Raw genomic sequence first — 20982 nt, forward strand, 5'->3', positions numbered from 1 at the left:
GGGAATGGTCTGGAGAGTCAGTCTCCATAAGGAGAGGCTGAGGGAGCCGGGGGGGACTCAGCCTGGAGAAAAAGAGGCTCAAGGGGGGATCTCCTGGCTCTCTACAACTCCCTGACAGGAGGGTGGAGCCAGGGGGGTCAGGCTCTGCTCCCAGGGAACAAGGGAATGAGGAAATGTCCTCAAGTTGTACCAGGAAAGGTTTAGACTGGATACTAGGAAAAATTTCTTCATGGAAAGGGTTGTCAAGCATTGAAACAGGTTGCCCAGGGGAGTGGTGGAATCACCATCCCTGGAAGGATTTAAAAGACATGTAGATGTGACACCTGGGGACATGATTTGGTGTTGGACTTGGCAGTGCTAGGCTTAGGGTCGGACTGGATGATCTTAAAGGCCTCTTCTACCCTAAATGATGCTCTGACTCTCTGACTCCAACCCAAACCATTCCCTGACTCCGTGCCCATCGCCCCCACCGTGCTGGCAGCCGGTGCCCGGTCAAAAGGCGCATTGTGCATTGTGGCCGGGCCGCGGTGCCGGCTGGGCAGGAGGAGCAGCAGCAGCAGCAGCCCACTGCCCCGGGGCTGGTGGTGCCACTGGACACATGGGCTGCTGCCTGGGGACCCCCTGGCACCAAGACCTGTCCCTGGGATGCACAGGTAAGCTGTCTGTGGGGATGCCACAGCCCTGCTGGGTCTGAGCTGGGCTGCGTGACCTGTTGCTGCAGAGCTCGTCCAGCTGGACGGGGCCTCTGGGGAGACACTGGTGCTGAGCACTGACCCCTTTGGCTGTTTGCCCGCCTTTCCTGAGGTGGCTACTGCTGCCACCTCCTCTTGCTGAGCACTGGATTAGGGTGTGTAGGGAATGAGGCAGGACATTTTGGCCAGGGAGGGGAGAGGATGACTCAGGGGGTTGGTTTATTCGCGCGCTGTTGGCTTTTTAGGAACCCCTTGCCACCCCTGTCCGGCTGCCACTGCTGCCCAGGAGTCCCTCAAGCATTGCAAGGCTTGGAGAGCCCAAGGGGTGCTGCCAGCCCCCAAGGCACAATTCCTGTACCAGCGTGTCCAAATGAGGTCATGGGGCTGTGCTAAAGGGCTGGAGGAGGGAGGTGGCTCAGGGCCAGCTTCTGTGGCCACGTGTCCCCCAGGAGAGCCAGTGCCAGAGGGTGCCATGAGCACTCAGCCCTGGCTGCCAGGAGTGCAGCCCCAAGCGCTGGGACCTGCACTCAGCTCTGGGCTGGGGCTGTTTCCTGCCCACTGTTACAAAATATTTCAGCACCAGGGAGGTAAATGACTCATTGGCACGACTGGGAAGGACTCCTCACCAGCAGTTTCAATTGGTCTCTTGAAAACAGTTCCCAGTTCCCTTTCTGAGCCTGACCCAAACAAAAATAAACACTGAATCCGTGAGAGCAAACCCATTCCTCTGCTCACCCAAGTAAGTCCTCGTCCCTGCGTGGCTCTGCAGACCCACAGTCATGTTCTGTCCTGCCACTGACGGAGGTGCCAAGAGCAGTGTCCAACCTGCCGCCTCCACTGGCACATCCTGTGGAGACCTCTCAGGCAGGGAGCATCTTGCCAGGGATCCCAACGCCTCTGCCCACCCTCCGTCTTCCCCAGGCGAAGAGTGTGACTCCTGCTGTCCCCGCTCGCCCGTGCTCCTGCCCCGCTGGGACCATCTGCACCAAACTGCAGCAGAGCACCAGGGAAAATGGTGTCAGGAGAGGACCATGGCATCAGGTACCCATGCCCAGGAAGGTGGGACCCAGCCCCTGCCTGGCAGGGTCTGCTGGGATGCAGGGAGGGGAGGAGGAGAGGGAGGAGTGGAGCAACTGGTAGGCGAGCCCAGCCTGGCAGGAGCCAGTTTGGATTTAGTTCTGCCTCCGTCTCCTTTCAGTTCCCCTTCTCTGCTTCCCCCACGTGTGGAAGGGGACGGAGCTGCTAGATGAGGTCCTTTGTTGAGTGTGTTCAAATCAACTGCTGAGAAATGTGGAGCCTTTTCTTTCAAAGAAAAGCTCATTCATGACATGTGCAGCCTTGGGCCATTCTTTTTTACTCGCTCACTATAAATAAGGATTATAATTCTGCATGCAAATAACAGTTTATTTGACTAACTAGCAAAGCTGGCTGAATTAAAAGAACTGTAGAGTATAGTTATGGTCACAGAAGTGACTTACAGAAGCTGCTGCATATTCCAGCTCCAGATATCTGGGTCCTTGTTTGTCTTACAAGTCCAATCTGATTACTGACAAAAATTGGGTTTTAATCTTGTTATCCCTCCACAGCCAATACATCTGTGGAAGAGCAAGATGGATTTTTGTGTGCCTCAGCTTTCATTAACATAATTACCAGCTAAAGTTTCAGTTTCTGAATCCTTTATGGCAATAGTTGACAATGTGTGAAGCACAGAGAATGCATCTTGGATATCAGTTACCAACTCGGCAGGGGAGAAAATCTCATTTTGACTGTCAAAATTGATGAGTAAAGAATTTTGCAAGGCCTTGACTGTCCTGTGCTGGGGAATTGCTCTTGCTCTGAGGTCTCCTCTAAAACATCCTTCTAACAGATCTGCTCAGTGATGGTCTGTCCAAGAGCAAGGAGGGAAAGTCCCCTCACTCCAAAGCCCCTCCAGCACAGGAAAGAAGCCCATCATCAAGAGTGTCATGTAGTTAACACACATCAGTCCCATGGATCTTGCCTCCAACCTTGAGCATGACTGTAGGGTGGTACCAGATTCACCTAATCCAAGCCATATCTGCAGTGCAACCCATGGGTTGAGCCCTCAGGTGCTCTCAGGTTAGGCAGGATATCCTAGACCTCTGCCACAACATTTGTCAGCAGCTGTTCTGTGTGTCCCCTCCTCGCTAGGTAAGGCCGGGGCACTGGAGCCAAGCAGCCCCACTCCTGAGGCAGGAGATGGCTCCCCGGACACCTCCTTGGTGCTGCTGGCTGCTGGGGAAGGCTTTCCACCAGGTAAGATGCCTGTTGAATCTCCCAAATTTCCAGTGGTTGGATGTAGCAGGGCGGAGCCCCTGCCATCCCTCCTGTGTCTTATCTTGGCGGCTGAAGGGGGAGGATGAGCTGGGTTTGTGTTCTTTGAGCATCACAGTCAGGCTGGAGGCACTGCTGGGCCTGGCACAGGCAGCTCTGGGTGCCACAGAGCTCCTTCCACCCCTTAACCCCCTTAACTTTTTTGTTTCAAGAGGTATCACTCTTCTTCTCCGTTGAGAGTCGCTCCTCCGGCTGCCTCAATTCCCAGCTCCAGGAAGCAGCCAGAAAGAAGCTGTGGGCCCTGGAGAGTGATGACAGAGGTGTCTGTGCCCTGTTCAAGGTAGAAGCCTCAACCTGGCAGAGCAGAGCATGTGCTGTGAAGCTCCTGGCAGGATGGGATGTGTGATGGGATACCAAACCTAGCTGAGAAAGAGAAGTTCCTGCAAGGCCACTGCAGGGTGTGTTCCTGCACACGGGGACTCTGGAGGGGGCTGGAAGGATGGGGGAAATGAGCTGATAACAGGTGAGAGGCAAATCTGAGCCTCCTGGTAGGAGCCCCATAGTGGGAGCTCTAAGCTGCCTGAGGGATCATGCAGATAGCCCTGGAGTGAGCTGGGAAGGACTCTGCTGGCTGGAACAACCTTAACCCCTGGCAAACAACTCACATGGCTTCAGTCTCAATTATGCTGATATATGAGTGCTAGTCTCACTCCAGGGCCTAGTACCATTAGACCCCCTGTCAGAGCCTCAGGACTGCCCCTGAATCCTGCTTTGTCTCCCATGTATAGGAGCTGTCAGCCAGGTTGGTCTGTATGCAAGCACAGGAGGATCGGTTCCTCCTCACCTTCAAAACCCTGGAAGAAGTCTGGAAGTTTTCCACATATCTGACTTTAGGTAATGTTTTCAAGGTGTTGGGAGGTCTAAACAGACTGTGTGAGAAGCATTTTTGGAGAAGGTGCTGTAATGTAACAGGGTGGACAGATGAAGAATATGAATTAGAAAACCTTGCAGTCTTTTGACTGTTTATGAAACTACTGTCTGGATCAGTGAAGGAGACCCAGGAGGATGCCTTTTGGATAATCCTTTTACTGCATTCTGGGGATGGAGACAAAATTAGAGGCTTTTGCCTCACAGCATGGTTGCAGATGGCAGACTGGGAAATATCCAAAGAGCCCTTCATGCTGCCCAGTGAAGGACAATGGTAACACTGATTTCCCTCTTGATTCCCTAGGATATGTGGGCAGCTGCCTGGAGCAGCTTCTGTTTGACCAGGAGTACTGGCTAAACTGTGCCCTGATGGAGGACACGGAGATCAGAGTCACTGTGGATGAGGATCATTTGGCCACCATATATATGGATCTGCTCCTCCAGGAAGGTGCAAAGGGACTTCACATGTGGGGAGTTCCTCAAAATCGTCCCAGCAGGGCTGAGGTGCAGCCCTCTGCTGGGCCATGCCTTGCACTGGTGCCATTGACCCGGGCATGACTCTTTCTATCTGCAGGTAACTTTTTCTCCAGAGCAATGCCAGGTGTCTGGAAAGCAGAGCAGGAGGAAGAGGAAGGCCTGCAGCTCTGCAAGAATGAGTTGATCCATGTGAAGAACATTGGAGAGGACTCAAAATGGGAAGGGATGTCCTTACTGACAGGTCAACGAGGCATGGTGCCCATGACAGCTCTAGAGCCAATACCTCACCCATTTTACCAGTAAGTAAACTGGTGAATTAATAGGGCTGAAGCCAAGATGCTTTCCTGATCCTGATGCATGGGCTGGCACCAAGCCTGGTATGGAAAACTGCTCTTGCCTCTGGCAATGGGAAAGAGCCTCACAATTCCATGAGGATGTACATTATGCATAAAGACAACTACTGGAACCAGGTCCTGTTAATGAGACAGAGCAAGGACATACTTGTACTTCAGGTATCATTCCTGTATGATACTGATTTAGGTCATACATGAGATTATCTGTCATTTACAGATGTGTAAGTGGAGAAAAAATTTTGGTAATGCCAGACAAAGTGGGGCTTTACATTGGTCACTTGGCTGAACCTCAAAGACATCTGCAGCTCCTCTTATGCATGGTGAAATCCTCCTTACAGCCTGGCAGATTTATCCTGCTCTTAACATGGTGTGTAAGGCTGCAGCTGTGAGGTGCAAAGTGCCCTCTGTGCCCAGTAAACCCATTACAAGGAATTACTGTGCTGGCTGTGCTGGTCGTGCTGGCACTCCCAGGGAACAGAACATCTGTCCTGCTTGTGTGACACCATCCCTAGTGCTGGCCTGAGAACAGGTCTGCTCAGAGAGGACCAGTGTGATTTCCTTTTGCCTTGCAGGTGGTTCCTGAAGAATTATGCTATGAGTTTTGGCATCTCCCAGGAGATCAGCGGGACAACCTCTCAGCCAATTGGTGAGTGATACCCATGTAAGGCAGCATCCCAGGGAAGGGCACAGCTCCTGCAAGCCTGGTTTTGGCCACAAATGCAAAGGGTTCATCTCTTGTTCTGGCAATGGCACACCAGTTCTGTGCGCTCTGAGGGAATATGGTATCTCTGGACCCTCTGGAATGGACAACAGAGCCTGCACACTGTGTGTACTTTGAAGGATGATATGAGGAATGCAGGGTACAGAGGGCTGCTGGTGGCATCCTTCTGCCACTGGGTTTTCCTATTCCACTACAGTTTTATGTCTCGTTTAATTCTTTCAGGATTGAAGTTTTAAATAATGAGGGTCCCACAAAGTGTGCACATGAAACCCGTGCCCACCATTCACCAGTTAGCCCCATGCCAGTGCTGTTCAGAGCATGCTGGACATGGGAGGTCCCTGCAGGTGTGAATTTGGCAAGTAGTGTGGTGGACATTTATGCTGTTCAAGATTTCACTCCTGGCAGAGTTGAGACAGTGCAGCTTCTGTGAAGCTGCTCTCGGAGGCTTCAGCTGTGTGGAGTTTATCCCTCCCTCCTGTATATTTTATTATAATCCATTTCTCAAGAAGTAATAGCAGAGGTCTGAATCAAAGAACACAGTAAATCTTAGGGGAGAGAGAGGCAGCCTTCTCAAGCTGAAATCATGGCCTGTCCTTGCCCAAGTCTTTTCCAGCATGAAAGTTTTAGCAGTGGCCTCACACTAAAATACCCTTTGTTTGCTTTGGTTTCCCAGTCAAAGGCAGGTGCACCGCCACCAAGGACCACAGAGGAGCAGCATGGGATGAACTGAGCTTCTCCAAAGGAGACAGCATAGAAGTCATAGGCTTCTTCATTCCTGGACTCCCGTGGTTTGTGGGCAAATCCCTCAGCAGTGGGAGCACTGGCTTTGTCCCAGCCCGCTCCATAAGTCCCGAGGCTTGTGAACCTCTGTAAGTTTACTTATTACATTATGTTCAGGAGAAAATGGAGGGAAGGTTCCAAGTCCCAGCTCAAGGCTGTATGAGAGTCTAGGGCAGGTAATTTGCTTTGCAAGACCTTCACAGAGAATCCATTTGAGGTCTGACCAGAAGCCTTGGCTCTGCTGCCAACAGGCTGCAGCAGTTTCTGCCCACACAAAGCAATCGTATTTCACTTGCCTCAGGTGATTCTTGGAGAGGAACAGATCTGGCCCCAGGCTAACCTGGCTCCATGCTAAGGCAGCCCAGGACATCTGTGTACCAGACAAACTGGCTTCACTCCACCTAGAAATGTCTTCAGATTGTAGCTTTGTCTGAGGTACTGTGTGTCTGCCAAGGGTGGGATGAGCAATTCCTGACGAGGAAACCAAGTCATGCTTGGCTTCTTTCTGCCTCTTTACTTTCTGTAGCACCTCTGTCAAGGCAGAATGACCACTGGCATAGTTTCTCCATGAGCAGAACTCAATGCTCTCTCAAGGACGAAGGAAGAGGGAGGATGGGTGACACAACCCCATTCTGACAACTCAGGCAGTTGTCTCTGTGTGTGGCTTAGAGATATAGCTCCAGTTCAGTGCCCATCCAAAAAGGCTTCTCCTCCAAGAGTGTGTGTGGGAGGACAAGGTCTTAACCTGTTGCTAGGTCTGCTGGGCTTTCCTTACTCAGTCACTTACCCAAGGTAAGTTGTAAGCACTTTTCTCTGACACTCCAGAGAACAGAGAGGAGATCAGATGATGTCCTGGCCTCAGAAAGGGATTCTGGATTAAAGAAAAGGACCAATAGCTCCTTTCCTCTGGTACCCATTGGTTCCTTCATGGAGAACCTGGAAGGGGAAGGTGTCCAAAATCCTGTGTTCATCTGCAGCAGAACTTTTATGTTGGGAGGAAAAGGAGGGATGAAAAATCCCATCCTACAGGACAGCTGTAGCACCAGGGAGACACTGACTGTCTTCTCCTGACATCTGCCTCACCCCAGGGAAAAGGGCTTGGTGTTTCTAAGTGAAGAAGAAAAGTCCCCACTCCTGCGCCTCCCGTGCAATGGTGACGAGCAGCACTTCACCACCCTCCTCGGGGACCTGGCACGCACTGACATCACCTCTGTGTACCGCCTGGGTGAGTGTCCCCTCCCCTTACATGCCCAGACCTGGGTCCCCATGGAGAATGATGCTGGACAGTGCCTGGAGAACTTCTCGCTTGGGCTTTGCAGTGGAGAGAACTGCTGTGGCAGAGCCAACCTCCAAAGCCTGGCCATGGAGGCTGTAGATACCCTCAGGAGGTGACCCCTGCCACACTGCAGTTTGTAGGGGTCTTTTCTGCTCCCAGGGCAGCCTCTCAGCTGTGGGGAACCCTGGTAGGTTCTGGTCTCCACTGATCCTGCCTTTAAGTCCCTGCCTACATGAGCTCCCGGGTGCTCAGTTTCTCTGTCCTTGCAGTGTGGCTTTTGGACTTCAGCTGGTTTCTGTGTCTCTATTTCTTGCTTTCTCACTACCTAGAAGCACAATGTGGCCATGCAGGGCTGAGCCTCGGATTCCTGGGATTCAGGGGAACTCTCAGAGGAGCCAGATGAGGGGCAATGAGCCTGAGGTACAGACATACCTGAAAACCTCTGAATAGACACCACAAGGCTCTTGAGAGAGAGAGGTGATAAAACCCTACCTGTGAAAAGTAAGACCTGCTTGTTCCCAGGTAACTATCACATTACCTCACCTCACCACCAACTAAAAGCTGTTCTCCGTGGTCTTACACAGCACCAAACCCCAGCAGATCCCAGGGATTTGAACTGCAGCTGCCTGTGGTGTCTGCAGCTGCCTGTGGTGTCTGCAGCTAGAAGTCACACAAGGGTCTGGAGTTTAGCAGAGCAGCAGGAGATCTCTATAAGGTTTTGAGGACTGTGTCTGAACATTAACACTGATCAAGGCTTTGGACTTTTTGTTTTCTGTTTGTCTTTTTATATAGATGGTTTTGAACCTGCAGCCATGTTCCCAAAAGTGCCATCAGGTGAGTACGAGGAGGGGACAGAATGGGGTGCTTTTGTGTTCATTTCTGAGGGTGAATTTTGACATGAGGTAACATCATAGAATTGTAAAATGGTTTGGGTTGGAAGGGACCTTAAAGATCATCTCAATCTGCCCTCCCACCATGAGCAGAGACACCTTCCACTAGACCAGGTTGCTCCAGGCCCTGTCCAACCTGGCCTTGGACACTTCCAGGGATGGGGCAGCCATGGCTTCTCTGGGCAACCTGTGCCAGGGCCTCCCCACCCTCACAGTAAGGAATTTCTTCCTAATCTTGCTATAGTTTTCCTGTCCCTTCCAGAGGCTGTTCTCCATGCCAGTAAAGATATCCAACTGCTCCAGTCTTGGGAGGAAATAAATGAATTGGCTACAACTAGCACCTCTGAGCTGTCCAGCCCAGGGAGTGAATCAGCCCCTTCTATGTTAGAAGATGTTCTCCTGGAGAAGATGGATGACTTTGATTATCCCAAGTTCTTTATTGACCTGAATGCTGGACACATGGATGATGCTGATGTCTTTGACCCCATATTGACCTTCCTTAACCAAGATAGTTATGTATCCAGTTTTCAAAGCCTCTATGATCTCAGCTTTTCTTTTCTCCACTCCACCTTTTATGGTTTCTCTGATGAGGATGAACTGGTCCTCTACCTTGAGACATCCAGGAACTGGGCCAAGAGGACTCGTTCAGTTTGGGCTCATGTCAGGCTCTGTTTCCTCTTGGGTAAGCTCTGCATCAAAAAGGTCAAGTTCTCCCAGGCTCGAGTCTACTTTGAAGAAGCCATGAGTGTCCTGGACAGGGGATTTCAGGACCTGCCCCTGTTGGCAGCATTGCACGTGACCCTTGCCTCCATCTACTTGAAACAGAACATGAAGCACAAGTTCTCCTCCCTGCTGGGGAAAACAGTGGCCTTGCTTGTCTGCTTGCCTGGCCGCTCTTTCAGCTCTGAAAATGAGCTGGAAGTCATGATGTATGTCCTGAGGGAAGCCATTGCTGTGGGCAATGCTCCCTTGGAGGCACGGGTCTGCTTCCTCATTGTCAAGCTCTTCCTACAACTGGGCAGAACTGATGAAGTGCTGCCCTTCATGGAGCATCTTCAGTGTCTCACCACCACTTTGCTCGGCCCAGGCACTAGTTCTGGGCCACTGGATGCCACTGCCATCTTGAGCTACCTGTATGACAAGAAGTACCTGCCAAATATTGCCCTGGCCTCCGCCAGGTTGTTTGCTCCCAGTGGCACCAAGGGAGCACCAACACCCATTTGGAGAGCTGGCCTCATCCTCCAAAATACTTCCAAACTACTGGGAAGCCAACTGGAGAGAAGCAGCATCCCAGCACTGGCTTGTTTCTATCTCAAGCAAGCCCTGCACTTCTGCTGTGAGAGCAGAGCTGTGCCCACCCAGAGGACGCTGTGTGCCATCTTGTCCAGGATGTACCTCCAGCACGGGGTGTTGGACGGGGCGGTTTGTTATGCAGCCAAGGCTGTAGCCCTCAGCAGACTGATGGGCGAGGAGGAGGCTTTTGAGTCTTCCCTCTCTTTGGGGTGGATGTACCTCCTGCAGGGCCAGCCAGGGCCAGCTGCAGACATCCTGTGGCAGCTCCTGCGGTCCCTGAGTGGGACGGACAGTGTGACTCAGGGCGGAGCAGTGCACAACCTCCTGGCCATTGCCCTCAAGGGAGAAGGGCAGGTGCAGGCGGCTGCAGAGAACTTCCTCCGGGCCCTGCACAAGGCCAAGGACACCGGGAACAAGAGGAATCAGGCCATTGCCCTGGCTAACCTGGGCCAGCTGAGCTTGTGGTGCGGGGCCAGCCAGCTGGCCGAGCTCTACCTGCTCCAGTCAGCCCAGCTCTACGCTGCGCTCCAGGGCAACCAAGACCTGGAGATGGAGCTGGTGCAGGTGCTGCTGTGGCTGGCACAGGCCATGGTGGACAGGCAGAAGATGGAAGATGGCAAACTCTGTTATGAACTGGCATTGGTTTTTGCCCTCAAGTGGCATAATGTGAGGAGTGAGTATGGTGGGGACCAGGGCAGCATTCACCTCTGAGCAGCACCCTGCCAGCTCCCTAACACAGCCTCTTGACCTGTCTTTTTCCCTTTCCCTGTACCATGCAGGTCAGCTTCACATCACTGAGTGTCTCTGCCATTTCTACAGCAAAGTGTCCCCCGATCTCCAGGCCTGCATCACCTACCACGAGCACTGGGTGTCCTTGGCACAACAGCTGCAGGACAGAGAGCTGGAAGGCAGTGCCCGGCAGGCCCTCAGTCAGCTCTACCAGGCTTTGGGCACATCTGAGTAAGTCCTCTCTGTGCCTGTTACATGCTGTGAGAGCGGGATCCCTGCTCAGCAAGAGCAGTGGCTTTCTTGGGGCATCCCTCGAGTGAGGTGGGAAGGTGTGCGGTGGCTCCAGCTGCCCTGCAGACTCTGGTTCTGAGATTTATGAGCTGTCACTGCACTGTGAAGAGGGAACAGTTCAGTGTCAACCAGAGTGTTGTGACAGCCAGGCAAAAGCTGTCCCAGGCAGAAATGGGGTCTGGCCAGACACAGTTTTCCAGAGCGACATCCAGCCTTCATCAGAGGGGACCCAGTGACAGGGAATTCATTACTTCCTTTGGAGGCTTATTCCAGTGATTAATCACCATTCACCAGTAAAAATAGGTTCCTTATCTGTTATTTGAATAACTCTGGTGTCAGCCTCTAGCTGCTGAGTCTGCCCTTCCTATATCTGCTGGGATGTTTTCCCCAGGGAGGTACTTAAGGTCCCCTAGGAGGTACTTGAGACTTTATATCAGCTCACCTTTCAATCTCCTGCTTGACACCTGCAGGTGACTGATGAGATTAGGCAGGAGAGAAGAGAAAGAGACGAACAGACCACAGACTTCAGTCCTTGAAGACAAATGTGTCAAACAGTGGAGAGCTAGTTCCCATGTCCCAGAAGGACAAATGGGCAAGGGCTATCCCTAACTGGGATGTTCATGTCCCCTGTCAGGTCAGGGTGAGTTCAGAGGGAAGGTATTTAGGAAGCAGATGCCTGTCATGTGGATGGTGCTATTTAAGATCACAAAGCACCCCATTCCCTGGACTCAAAGGACAGCTGGAGCCCGGTTGCCAGCAGGAGACACCAAGCAAACAAAATGCCCTGGGCACTGCCTGACTCTCCCTTTCCCACAGCTGACTTTGAATCCAACCCACTGGCTCATCCTGCTGCTTATCCCTATGTCCTCCAGCGACCAGGGGCTTGAAAAGGAGCTGTAAGGTCATCCTTAGGTAGATACAGATCTGTCTCTTTGACTGTGCAAGGCACAAACAATAGGAAGGCTTATGGGTTTGGGTGCCACATGCTGTCTGGGAGATGAAGTTACAAGAATTCCCTGCCTATGCTGCCACATAAAGCTGGGGGTGACTTTGGGATTAGTGTAGGGGGGCAAATAGTGTTTGCAGGTGACCTGGACAAACCCCTGTTTACCAGGGGAACCACACAGGGATGGGGAACAGCCCCTGTTGGAGCACTGGGGTCCTGGACTGCCCTAAAGTTGCCAGATGATACACATAATGCATTAAAGCATGGAGAGCTCCATGATCTTACCAGGACACAGTGCTCAGAGCTGTGCTCCCCATTTGTCTCTAAACTTTGACAACTATAAGAGGAGAGGACAGGTTTGCCATGAGGAGCTGTGGGAGCTTTGCAGGCGATGGCTGGGAGTGTCCTGTGATTCCTCTGTAATGGTGCTTTGCCTGTTACCATCACAGGGCTTTGAGACAGTCCCTGGATTGCACCAAACAAAGTCTAAGGATCTTCATTGACCTTGAGGAGACTGTGAAAGCAGCAGAGGCCTGGCTGCAGGCAGGAAGGCTCTACTATCTTATGCAGGAGGATGAGTTGGTGGAAATGTACTTTCAGGTATGGATGAGATGGGTGGAGCAGTCCCATTCCCACCCTGGCTAGTCATTCCCATCACTGCTTCTGGGTCAGAGACTTCTGGGGCTGGAAGACCTGGAAGGGGAAGTTCTTATGAGCAGTGTAAACCTGCAGCTGGAAGGAGGAGCTTTTGCCTACACTCAGGTGCTATCTGGCCCTGAATTTCCCATCTTTCTTTCTATGCACTGGGTTTAGAGTATTTTTGAGTGAAAATAAGTGAATTCATTGAGTAAGAAAGTAATGTAGGAGTGCCAAAGGAAGCTGGAGGTGCCAAGTGACCAGTTCCCATTGAAATATACATAGATAAGGGGTAAGTGCCAGTGAAGTCATTGGAGACGTCTTAGAGTAGAAGACTACTGGCTTCTCTCCATCTCTAGCATTATTTTATCAGCTGAGCTGCAAAGTGGAAGAGCAGTTAATAAAATATGGCTTTTATTTAATCACATTAATGTCTATGTGCAAATGTCTCTTTCTGACTCTCACTCTAGTTCCTTTTCCTTCTAGGCAGCCATTCAGACTGCTCTGAAGTGGGAGAACTTCTCCTTGGCCATGGATCTTTATGAGAAAGCAGGCGATACCTTTTTTAATGGCAACCGGAACAGAGATCGAGCGGTGGAGTTTTACAGGGTACTGATCCCCCACAGCATTTCTGTCCTTGTGTCCCCACAAGGATTGATGGCTGTGGGGGGCTTTGCCCCAGGGCTGACTGAAGTTCTGTGTGGCCAGGCAGGAGGGATGGAGGGTGGAGAGGGATGGGGTGGTCCTGAGTGTGCCATAGTGGGAGGCCTGGACACAGACATGTTTTGCAGTGGTTGCAGCTCTCCCCAGAGATTGTCTGGGGGATGGGAACAGGGTCCTCACATCCTCCTAGTGGTGTTAGGTGTGAGCTGGTCACTCCTCTGGACTTTCAAGCACCTAAGGAAGGGCAGAGATTTGAGGCTCAGGTTTTGAGAACCACGCTCTGGGATATGAAACTCATTTTCAAGGGAAAGAAGGGACTAGAACCTAAACCTGCAGTACTCAACTACCCCATCCTCTCCCTGCCATGCCAAGTACTTGGTCCTTGTCCTGCTGCTCCTTCATCCGTCTGCAGGCATTGATGATACCTTCAGGAACACCCTGGACTCACTGTTCTCTCTCCTTAGGGAGGTGCTGTGCCCTTGGCCAGGAAACTAAAGGCCACTAAGACAGAGCTACGGCTGTTCAACAAGCTGGCAGAGCTGCAGATCAGGCTGCAGGGCTATGAGAAGGCACTGGAGTTTGCTACCCTGGCAGCCAGGCTGAGCCTTAGGGTTGGTGAGTGGGGCACATCCACGGGGTACTGGGAGTCACTGGCTCCTGTGCATCAGAACAGTGTGCATGTAAAAGGGGGATCTTCTTCTTCCATAATACTGCTGGGCCCACTCATGCCCTAAGTGGTAACATCTTTTTAAGGCCACTTCCCCTCTTAAACTGTGTGACAATGTAGGATTGTTGCTACACCAGAGCATGGGAAGTCTGATGAAAGCACAGGACTGAGCAGTTCCTCTCTGCCTTGGCTCTTCTAATAAATTCACCCCTTCCCATTACTGAAGTAGTTGGAATGGGCAAAATGCCAGAATGAATGTCTAATATGGAACCACTCTTGTAAAAGCCCCTTCCAGCACCCAAGAAATCATGATATACTCCCAGGTCAATCTGTCCAGCTGTGGTATCAGCAACCCTACCCCTGGCTCAGTTTTCTCCACCTCAGTGTCTCCTTATGAAGGTATCCATGCTCCCAGACTGCTGAGAAAATGCATCCAAAGTGTTTCAGCAGGCTAGGTGGGGGATGGATTGAGAGTGCTGCAGGCTGACTGTATCAGCAACTCTTTTTCCAGGAGATCAATTGCAGGAGCTGGTTGCATTCCACCGCCTGGCTACAGTCTACTATTATCTGCACATGTATGAGATGGCAGAGGATTGCTACCTGAAGACACTTGCCATGCGTCCCCCCCTGCTGCAGTGCTCAGGAGAGGCCCTGTACTACTGCAAGGTGTATTGCCACCTTGGCAACCTGACCCTGCACAAGCTGAAGGTAAGAAATGATGTTTTCCATGGTGCTGTCTTGAGCACTCTGGCCTTGATGGAGAGCTGAAGGTGAAGTGTCACGTCCCCTGGCAGAGCAGATGTGTAAATGTCTTCAACCTGTGACTCACCCTCCTATCTGCAGATTTAGAATAAATGCTCCCAGTGCTGGCACAACTGGGTTTTTAAGGGGGAAAGGCAATTTGGAAGGAAGTGCTGGCACTTAGCTGTGATTATACAGAGCCCATTTCAATGAAATCAGGTGTCACTGGGTTCTGCCTGGAACCACTGGGCTCTGCTCCAGTTCCCTTCAGCCCTGTGACCTTCAATTAAACCACTTCCTAACACCTACCCCGTCCTTTATGGTTAGGATGAGCAGGATGCAGCAGCCTACTTCCTCCTGGCCCTCGCCGCAGCGACCGAGCTGGGAGACGCGGACCTGCAGGCCCTCATCCGTGCCAAGCTGGGAGCCATCCCCAGTGCCCCACGGGGCCCTGAGGCCACAGCAGGCAGTGCCACGTACCGGCCCAGGTGGCTGAGTGAAGGAGGCCACGTCGTCTGACCCATCTGCCACCCCAAAAGCTCCAGTGAGAGTCGTCAAGGAGCAGCACGCACAGGTCCTGTGCTCTCCAGAACCGCTGGCCCGGGAGGGGCCCTGCACCACATCCTAAGGAGCTGGCAGCGTTTGGTCTCCTTGTCCCCAACAGGCACTTGGGACTCTGCCCTTATTCTTCAGGAGCAGGGCTGTGCACCATAGTTGAGGTGGCACATCAAGGCTGGGCGTCTGGGCAGGATGAGGCCCCAGCAGTGGTGCTGGAGCATGTGGTGCACTGGGACTGAGCTACTGATGGTGTTTCAGAAGTGGCCTGTCAAGGATGTGGACAGGAGAGTGCTGCCATGTGCCTGCCTGTGCCCTTAACTGCCCCACACACCTCAGGTCCCGTGGGGCAGCTCAACTCGACCCAGATGTGTTTTAACTTGAATAGCACCTCCTGTATTTATTCCTGTCTGGTTTCTGTCCTATGTTCTCCACAGAGGTCTGTGACCCATGCCTCTGCCAAACCCCTGTTTTGTAAAAACCACCACCAAAGTTTTTTCAGTGAGAGGCAGAATTAGGGAAATGAGGAGTGGCCGGTCAAGCCTTGCCTGGGGACCACACCCATACGCAGACAAACAGCTGCTCTGGGGGAGGCAGAGTCCTCCCATACCCCAGCCCTGCCACTGAGCCTCAGCTCTGGCATTGGGGCAGCCTGGTGGCCTCTTCTACCTCACAGCCCATCTGCACTTTCAACCTCTAAAGCAAGACCATGGGAAAACAGCACTGGGTCAGGCTACCCAGGCAAGTGGTGGAATAACCATCCCTGGAGGTGTTTAGAAGATGTGTAGATGTGTCACTTAGGGACATGGTTTAGTGGTGGGCTGGGTTAGTGGTTGGACTCGATGACCTTTAAGGTCTTTTCCAACCTAAATGACACTGATTCTCAGAGCTGTCAGTCCTGACTTGGCCCAGGCTTTGCAGCCCTGTACCCTCCCCAGTCCTCTTTTTTCTGGCTGCAGAGTCCCTCGGGATGCAGGAGCACCGAGGAGCAGATGGTGAGGCTGGGCACACTGGTCTGCACTGTGGCACACCCAGCCCCTGGGCAGGGGTGCTGATGGGGCACGAGGGGCTTTTGGTGAGGAGAGGCAGCTGCACTGCCCTGGCCTGGGCTGTTGGCAGCCTGAGGAGAGCCGACTGCCCAGCAGGCAGCAAGTTGCCTTCAAGTACCCCGAACTACGTAGCTGAAAGAGAAACAAAACACTGTGGAGTGACCAGAGGCAGTAGAAAGCTCTCAAGGAAGCCTTTCCTGAGCACCCCAGCAGAGCACACAGCTCTCCTCCACAGCCCATCTCGCCACCAGAGAGCAATAAATGCCCATTTTTGCAGTGAGAGCTGCTTCCTGGCGAGCACCGACCTCAGCTCTCAGTCTGGGCTGGTGCAGAGGGAAGTAGGAGCAGTTTTTCCAAGTGATCTCTTTGCTTTGACAACCAGTGGCCAGACACCCATCTGGGTCTTCACAGACAGACCCTGTTCCAAGTTCTTCCCCTTCCCTGACCACGCTCCCCTGCACGGGATTGCTAAATGCAGAACATTTATTTCCTCCCTGCTCTTTGCAAATGCTGAGCTCATCTTCCTCTTCTAATCCCTTCGAGGCATCCATCACCGGGGCAATGAATAGTTTACTGCTTGTTTACCGAGCATTCCTGCAGTGCTCCTGGGGAGCCTCAGCCCCGAGTTCATTGGAGGTAAATCTTCATCCTGTTTGAAATACTGCAAGCTCAGGGGAGAACCGGTTCCCAAAACCTTTCTGCCCACTCCATGGGGCTGCCGGTTCTCAGTACATGTGGCTGGTGCTCACTGTGCCAGGGAAGGATCTTTTCAGTAGTTTTTCAGGGCAGTTCCCCTTTTTCTTTTGATCTAAATGATCTTTAAGATCCGTTCCAACCCCTTAACATTCTATGGTTCTGTGATTCATTTCGTACGTGAGGAAAAGCCCAGTCTCACCTCTTTGTACCAGAAGGCAGATTGACAAGTGGACACCAGGCTATCGAAGACAGGGAAGAGGAGAGAGGGAAGCTCTGATGGCTCTGCCTGGTGCAGAATTGGACACCAAGATCTCCACCTGTTTCTCTGGCCATTCACAGCACCTCACTTACGGATGCTGCCTGGCCCCATAGAAGCGTCCCTGCACTCAGACTCTCTGATCCCCATCAGTGCCCTTTGGGCCCCTGAGATGAGGCCAAAGACACCCCAGAGGGGCTTTTTAAAGCAGTGCTTGCAGCAGCTGGTGCTGTGCCACTGACCAGGCTATGCATTTTGGGGCTGGGATCCAAGGGACTCTACCTCTAGCTGTGGCCCACAGACCTACCACAGTGACCAGTGGTTGTTGCAGTTCTTGTCAAAGTTCAGCCTAGTGAAGGATGAATCACGTAAAGAGCATCCCTGCTGAAATATCCTTTCCAGAGGCAAAGCCGAGGCTGTTCTGCCTGGCACTAGTGAGAAAAAATGAGCTTTGTTTAAACATAGAGGGTCAGTGTCTCAGCTGGTCTAAATCAGCAAGCTCCATGAGTCAAACAGAGATGTTCTGATTTGCAGGGACTGTGGAACTGGCCCGTGGTTTGAAACCAAATGTGTCCTCCTTAAATGACAGCAAAGAAATTTGTGGTGCCTGTGGGACAAAAAAATTCTTGCTCCTTGGGAACATCCCATAAAACATCATCTCCCCTCTCCCTCATCTGCCTGCCCATTCCCACATGCTGTGACAAAGCTGGGCTGTTTTCATAGTGGGATGAGAGCTCAGGGTGGCCAGGGCTAATTAAACTCTATAATAATACTATGAAATAAAGTGAATCTTGGAGTAGTTGGTGATCCTGGGCTCCTGGGCCTGTGTCCAAAGGAGGGTGAGAATATTCCATCCCTCCAGACACCAGTAGAGTTTTGTGGGCAGAGAAACTTTGGGGACTTTGTGTCAGAGGAGGTCACCATGTGATGGCTCAGGTCCTGGGGCAGCCAGGCTGGGGGTTGTCATCCTCCACCCCATCCAGAATGGGGGGATCATGTCCATCATTCCTGGGGCATGTCTGGGAGCTGTCAGTAATTTAGACACAGCAGGGAGTATCCATGTGTTCTATGTAGGGAGAGAGCACAGGGATGCCCTTGAGGTGCTGTGGGGTGCAGAGCCTGGCCATAGCTGTGACAAAGAGAAGGCTGGAAGAGAAGGAATGTGGAAGAGCAGGAGTTATCCTGGAGAAGGCATCGAGCACCAGCCCTCCTTTGCTGCAGAGGAGAAGGAAGAAATAGGGGAAAGGGAAAGGATGGATCAAGTCTCCTCTGACACCAGGTGTCATTATCTTGCTGTGGCTTGTGACTTTTTTCCAGGCTGCTTGTGACTGTCTGTTCCATGCCCAGTACAGGAGTTTTCCTTTCTCTGGTCCTCAGCCAGGAGTGCTGGAAATAGGACTGGGGGGGACCACGTGCAGCAGCACATGCTTTCACACAGCTGCTAAAAGCAGCATCTTCCTTTCTCCTACTTCCAGAGGGTGAATGAAGGTGCTGTAGGAACCTCCTGGCTTTGGCTTTGGAGCTTCTGCGTCCCAGTGTCTGAGCTGGTGCCGACCTGTCTTGCTCCAATCTTTAATCAGTGTGGCCTTCTGGGCACCAGCTCTCTCAGTCCTGACGTAAGCCCACCTAAGAGCCAATACTGCCCCTCTTATGTCACGTTTGTTTAATGCCTCAGGGGGCCATTTAAGGCCTGGAAAAAAGAGAGACTGGATTTCTCTTAACATATGTTCATTCTTGGACAGTGGAAGTACCATGACAAGAATAATTCTTGGATCCTCTTAGCTCTGGTGTGAGCCTCCCGTGGTGTTAAGAGAAAGGAATTGCTGATAACTGTAAATACAGATGTGGGCAGAAGGGTAGAGATAGCTGGATTTATTTGGGTTTACATGGAAACTACTCTTTCCTGCAGAAATAGAGCACCCTACAATAATAATTATTATCAGCAGACATTTTTCATCATTCAGAGGTGGCTGCTCCTCTCCGGGCATCATCTTCTTGTGTTGCTTGGAACAGTAACGAAGAGTTGGTAAACACCAGCTGTTCTGCTAAGCAGAGGTGGGTGAAGTATGTAAACTGGGTAATTTAGATTAAAAATAATTTATTTTCACAGCAACCTGGGTTATTGTTCAGTGATAATTGGGATCATAAATATGTATGCCAGGAGGCGTATTGGGGGTTGATGTGGGGAGGCTGAGCCAAAGCCAAGAGTCACTAACTGTGACTGCATGTGCTTAAATGAACTTTCCCTTCCCTGCACTGCAGTGAGGCAGGAGCACAGTGTGTGTTTGGGTGTGCTGAGATGGGGATACCTGGGATGGACCTGGAATGTCTGCACTGCTGGTGCCCCTGCCCTGAGAGCCGGCCATGTCCCTGCAGGAGGGGTGAAGAGGAAGGAGAGGGAAGCTGGGAAGGGTCAGTGACTCTGGACGGGGAATAGTGAGGCCAGATGTAAGAATAATTCCCAGGGGGATTTAATGCTTCTTGTGCTGAGATGGCATCAATCCTGGAGCTGTCACCTCTGCTGTCACTGCCCACAGGACACCTGAGTGTCCCTGGGACTTACCAGCTCTGAATCCAGAGCCACTTGCTGCTCTTATTCATCAGGACTGATGGGAGACTGGTCTGTGCTTGGTATTTCCAGGGAAAACATCTCTTTGGGACTGGAGGGGGCAGAGAGAGTGAACTGGTAAACATGGTGCAGAAAATATAATCCCTTCCAAGCGTACAGCTGGTAGAAACTATGTGTGTCAGTGACAGGGACACTGTGGAAGAGCAACTGGCTCCCCTGGGTAGCAGTTGATGGGTGAGGAGCTCCATGTTCCTGTCTTGTCCCAGCTCTGTAGACAACACAGTGGTGCCAGGGTGCACTAAGGGTCCAGATAAGCTGCTTAGAGCTCCCCAGCTCCCACACGCTGGGCCAGCAGCAGCAGCTCCTTGCAGAAGGAGACAGAGGCAGGAAACCTGGCAGCAAGAGGCTCCTCTTTCTGCAGCACTGGAGACAAGTGTAGGAAACAGCACAAGTGCCAGCAATTCCTGTCACACTACAGGAGAGGGGAGAAAAATTAAAAAGACACTGCATTTGGCTGCCATAAAGGCTGTTGGAATACAGTCCAGGAATCATGTTGAATACAAAGAAATGAGCTCCTGAGCACCAGATGGTTTTTGAGAAATGAAGAATAAATCCTTGCATAACCAAATTCCCTTTGCACACTGGTTATGGGGTGGTTGTTTCATTTTGCTATTTTGGTTTGGCTTTTTCTTTCTTTTGCACCTGCTCTGACAGTGGCATTTGGGCCACACAAGAACATAAACATGTGTTGGTATGTAGGGAGCAACAACTGCAGCATTTATGTCCTGGTTCTAAGATTTAATTCTCCCTGGAACACCTTCAGTTCCTTGCAGCTGGTTGTTTAATTGCATCATGACTTTTTTTTACCTCTGTCCAAGATTTAAGCCATGCTTGATCCCCAAGTATTAGTACAATATTAATCAGATTAAAAAAAGCCCCTTGCTGCAGTGCTTTGGAAAGGATTTTCGTTAGTTCCTATATGAATTCAGAGCATTAGGCTTGTGTTCTGAAGTCTCCCCCAGACTTCCCTAACCCATCAACTTGTCTCTCATGATCTGATAGAAGAATACACTGAGTGGTCTGGTGATGGCTACACTTGGAGCAGAGCATCTGAGCTGCAAGGCACCTGTAGGGACATATCCCTGGGAAGCCAAACTTGGCAGGAATGCCATCACCTCCTGAGTCATCTCTCTGTCTTCTGCATCTATATCATGTTTATTTTGGGAGCTGTTTGATACCCCAGAGGCTCTGGTATTTGGGGATGACAGAAACTGCTTTGTGCCTGTTCTGGCTTCTGTCAGTCCTTTCCTCCTGCGTTTGCTGAACTCCTCCCTAAAGTACCTTTCTCTGGGATTGACAGATTTTCATCTTAAATATTCTTGATGATGCCTTGATAAACTAACAGGCACGGTCATGGTTTGTTCTTTCTAAACCTGCCATGGCACATAACTGCTTTTGTGATGGCATGTCCCTCTGCACTCTT

The 20982-nt window shown here is 51.5% G+C and overlaps 1 protein-coding gene across 3 annotated transcripts; it reads left to right on the forward strand.

The window, feature by feature from the left end:
- The first annotated feature begins 538 nt into the window (after positions 1-538).
- On the forward strand, positions 539-20535 carry SH3TC2 (SH3 domain and tetratricopeptide repeats 2). Of its 3 annotated transcripts, XR_007628619.1 has the most exons (18): positions 539-653; positions 1614-1733; positions 2862-2966; positions 3197-3324; positions 3773-3878; positions 4216-4359; positions 4486-4687; positions 5314-5387; positions 6136-6331; positions 7331-7467; positions 8311-8352; positions 8671-10374; positions 10481-10661; positions 12117-12267; positions 12790-12912; positions 13431-13577; positions 14145-14341; positions 14702-14838. XR_007628619.1 is itself a non-coding variant. In XM_050312494.1 (17 exons), the coding sequence occupies exons 1-17, from the start codon at positions 1472-1474 to the stop codon at positions 14891-14893; spliced, it is 4095 nt and encodes a 1364-aa protein (XP_050168451.1). In that variant the 3' UTR covers positions 14894-20535. The 3 variants fall into 3 exon arrangements, 2 of the variants coding, with proteins under 2 accessions (XP_050168451.1, XP_050168452.1); XM_050312494.1 differs by lacking the exon at positions 539-653 and having other exon boundaries at positions 1472-1733; positions 13431-13581; positions 14702-20535; XM_050312495.1 differs by lacking the exons at positions 539-653; positions 1614-1733 and having other exon boundaries at positions 2882-2966; positions 3199-3324; positions 13431-13581; positions 14702-20535.
- The last annotated feature ends 447 nt before the right edge of the window (positions 20536-20982 follow it).

Source organism: Myiozetetes cayanensis, unplaced genomic scaffold, assembly GCF_022539395.1.
Source record: "Myiozetetes cayanensis isolate MyiCay16 unplaced genomic scaffold, myiCay2020 scf17, whole genome shotgun sequence".
Lineage (NCBI taxonomy): Eukaryota > Metazoa > Chordata > Aves > Passeriformes > Tyrannidae > Myiozetetes > Myiozetetes cayanensis.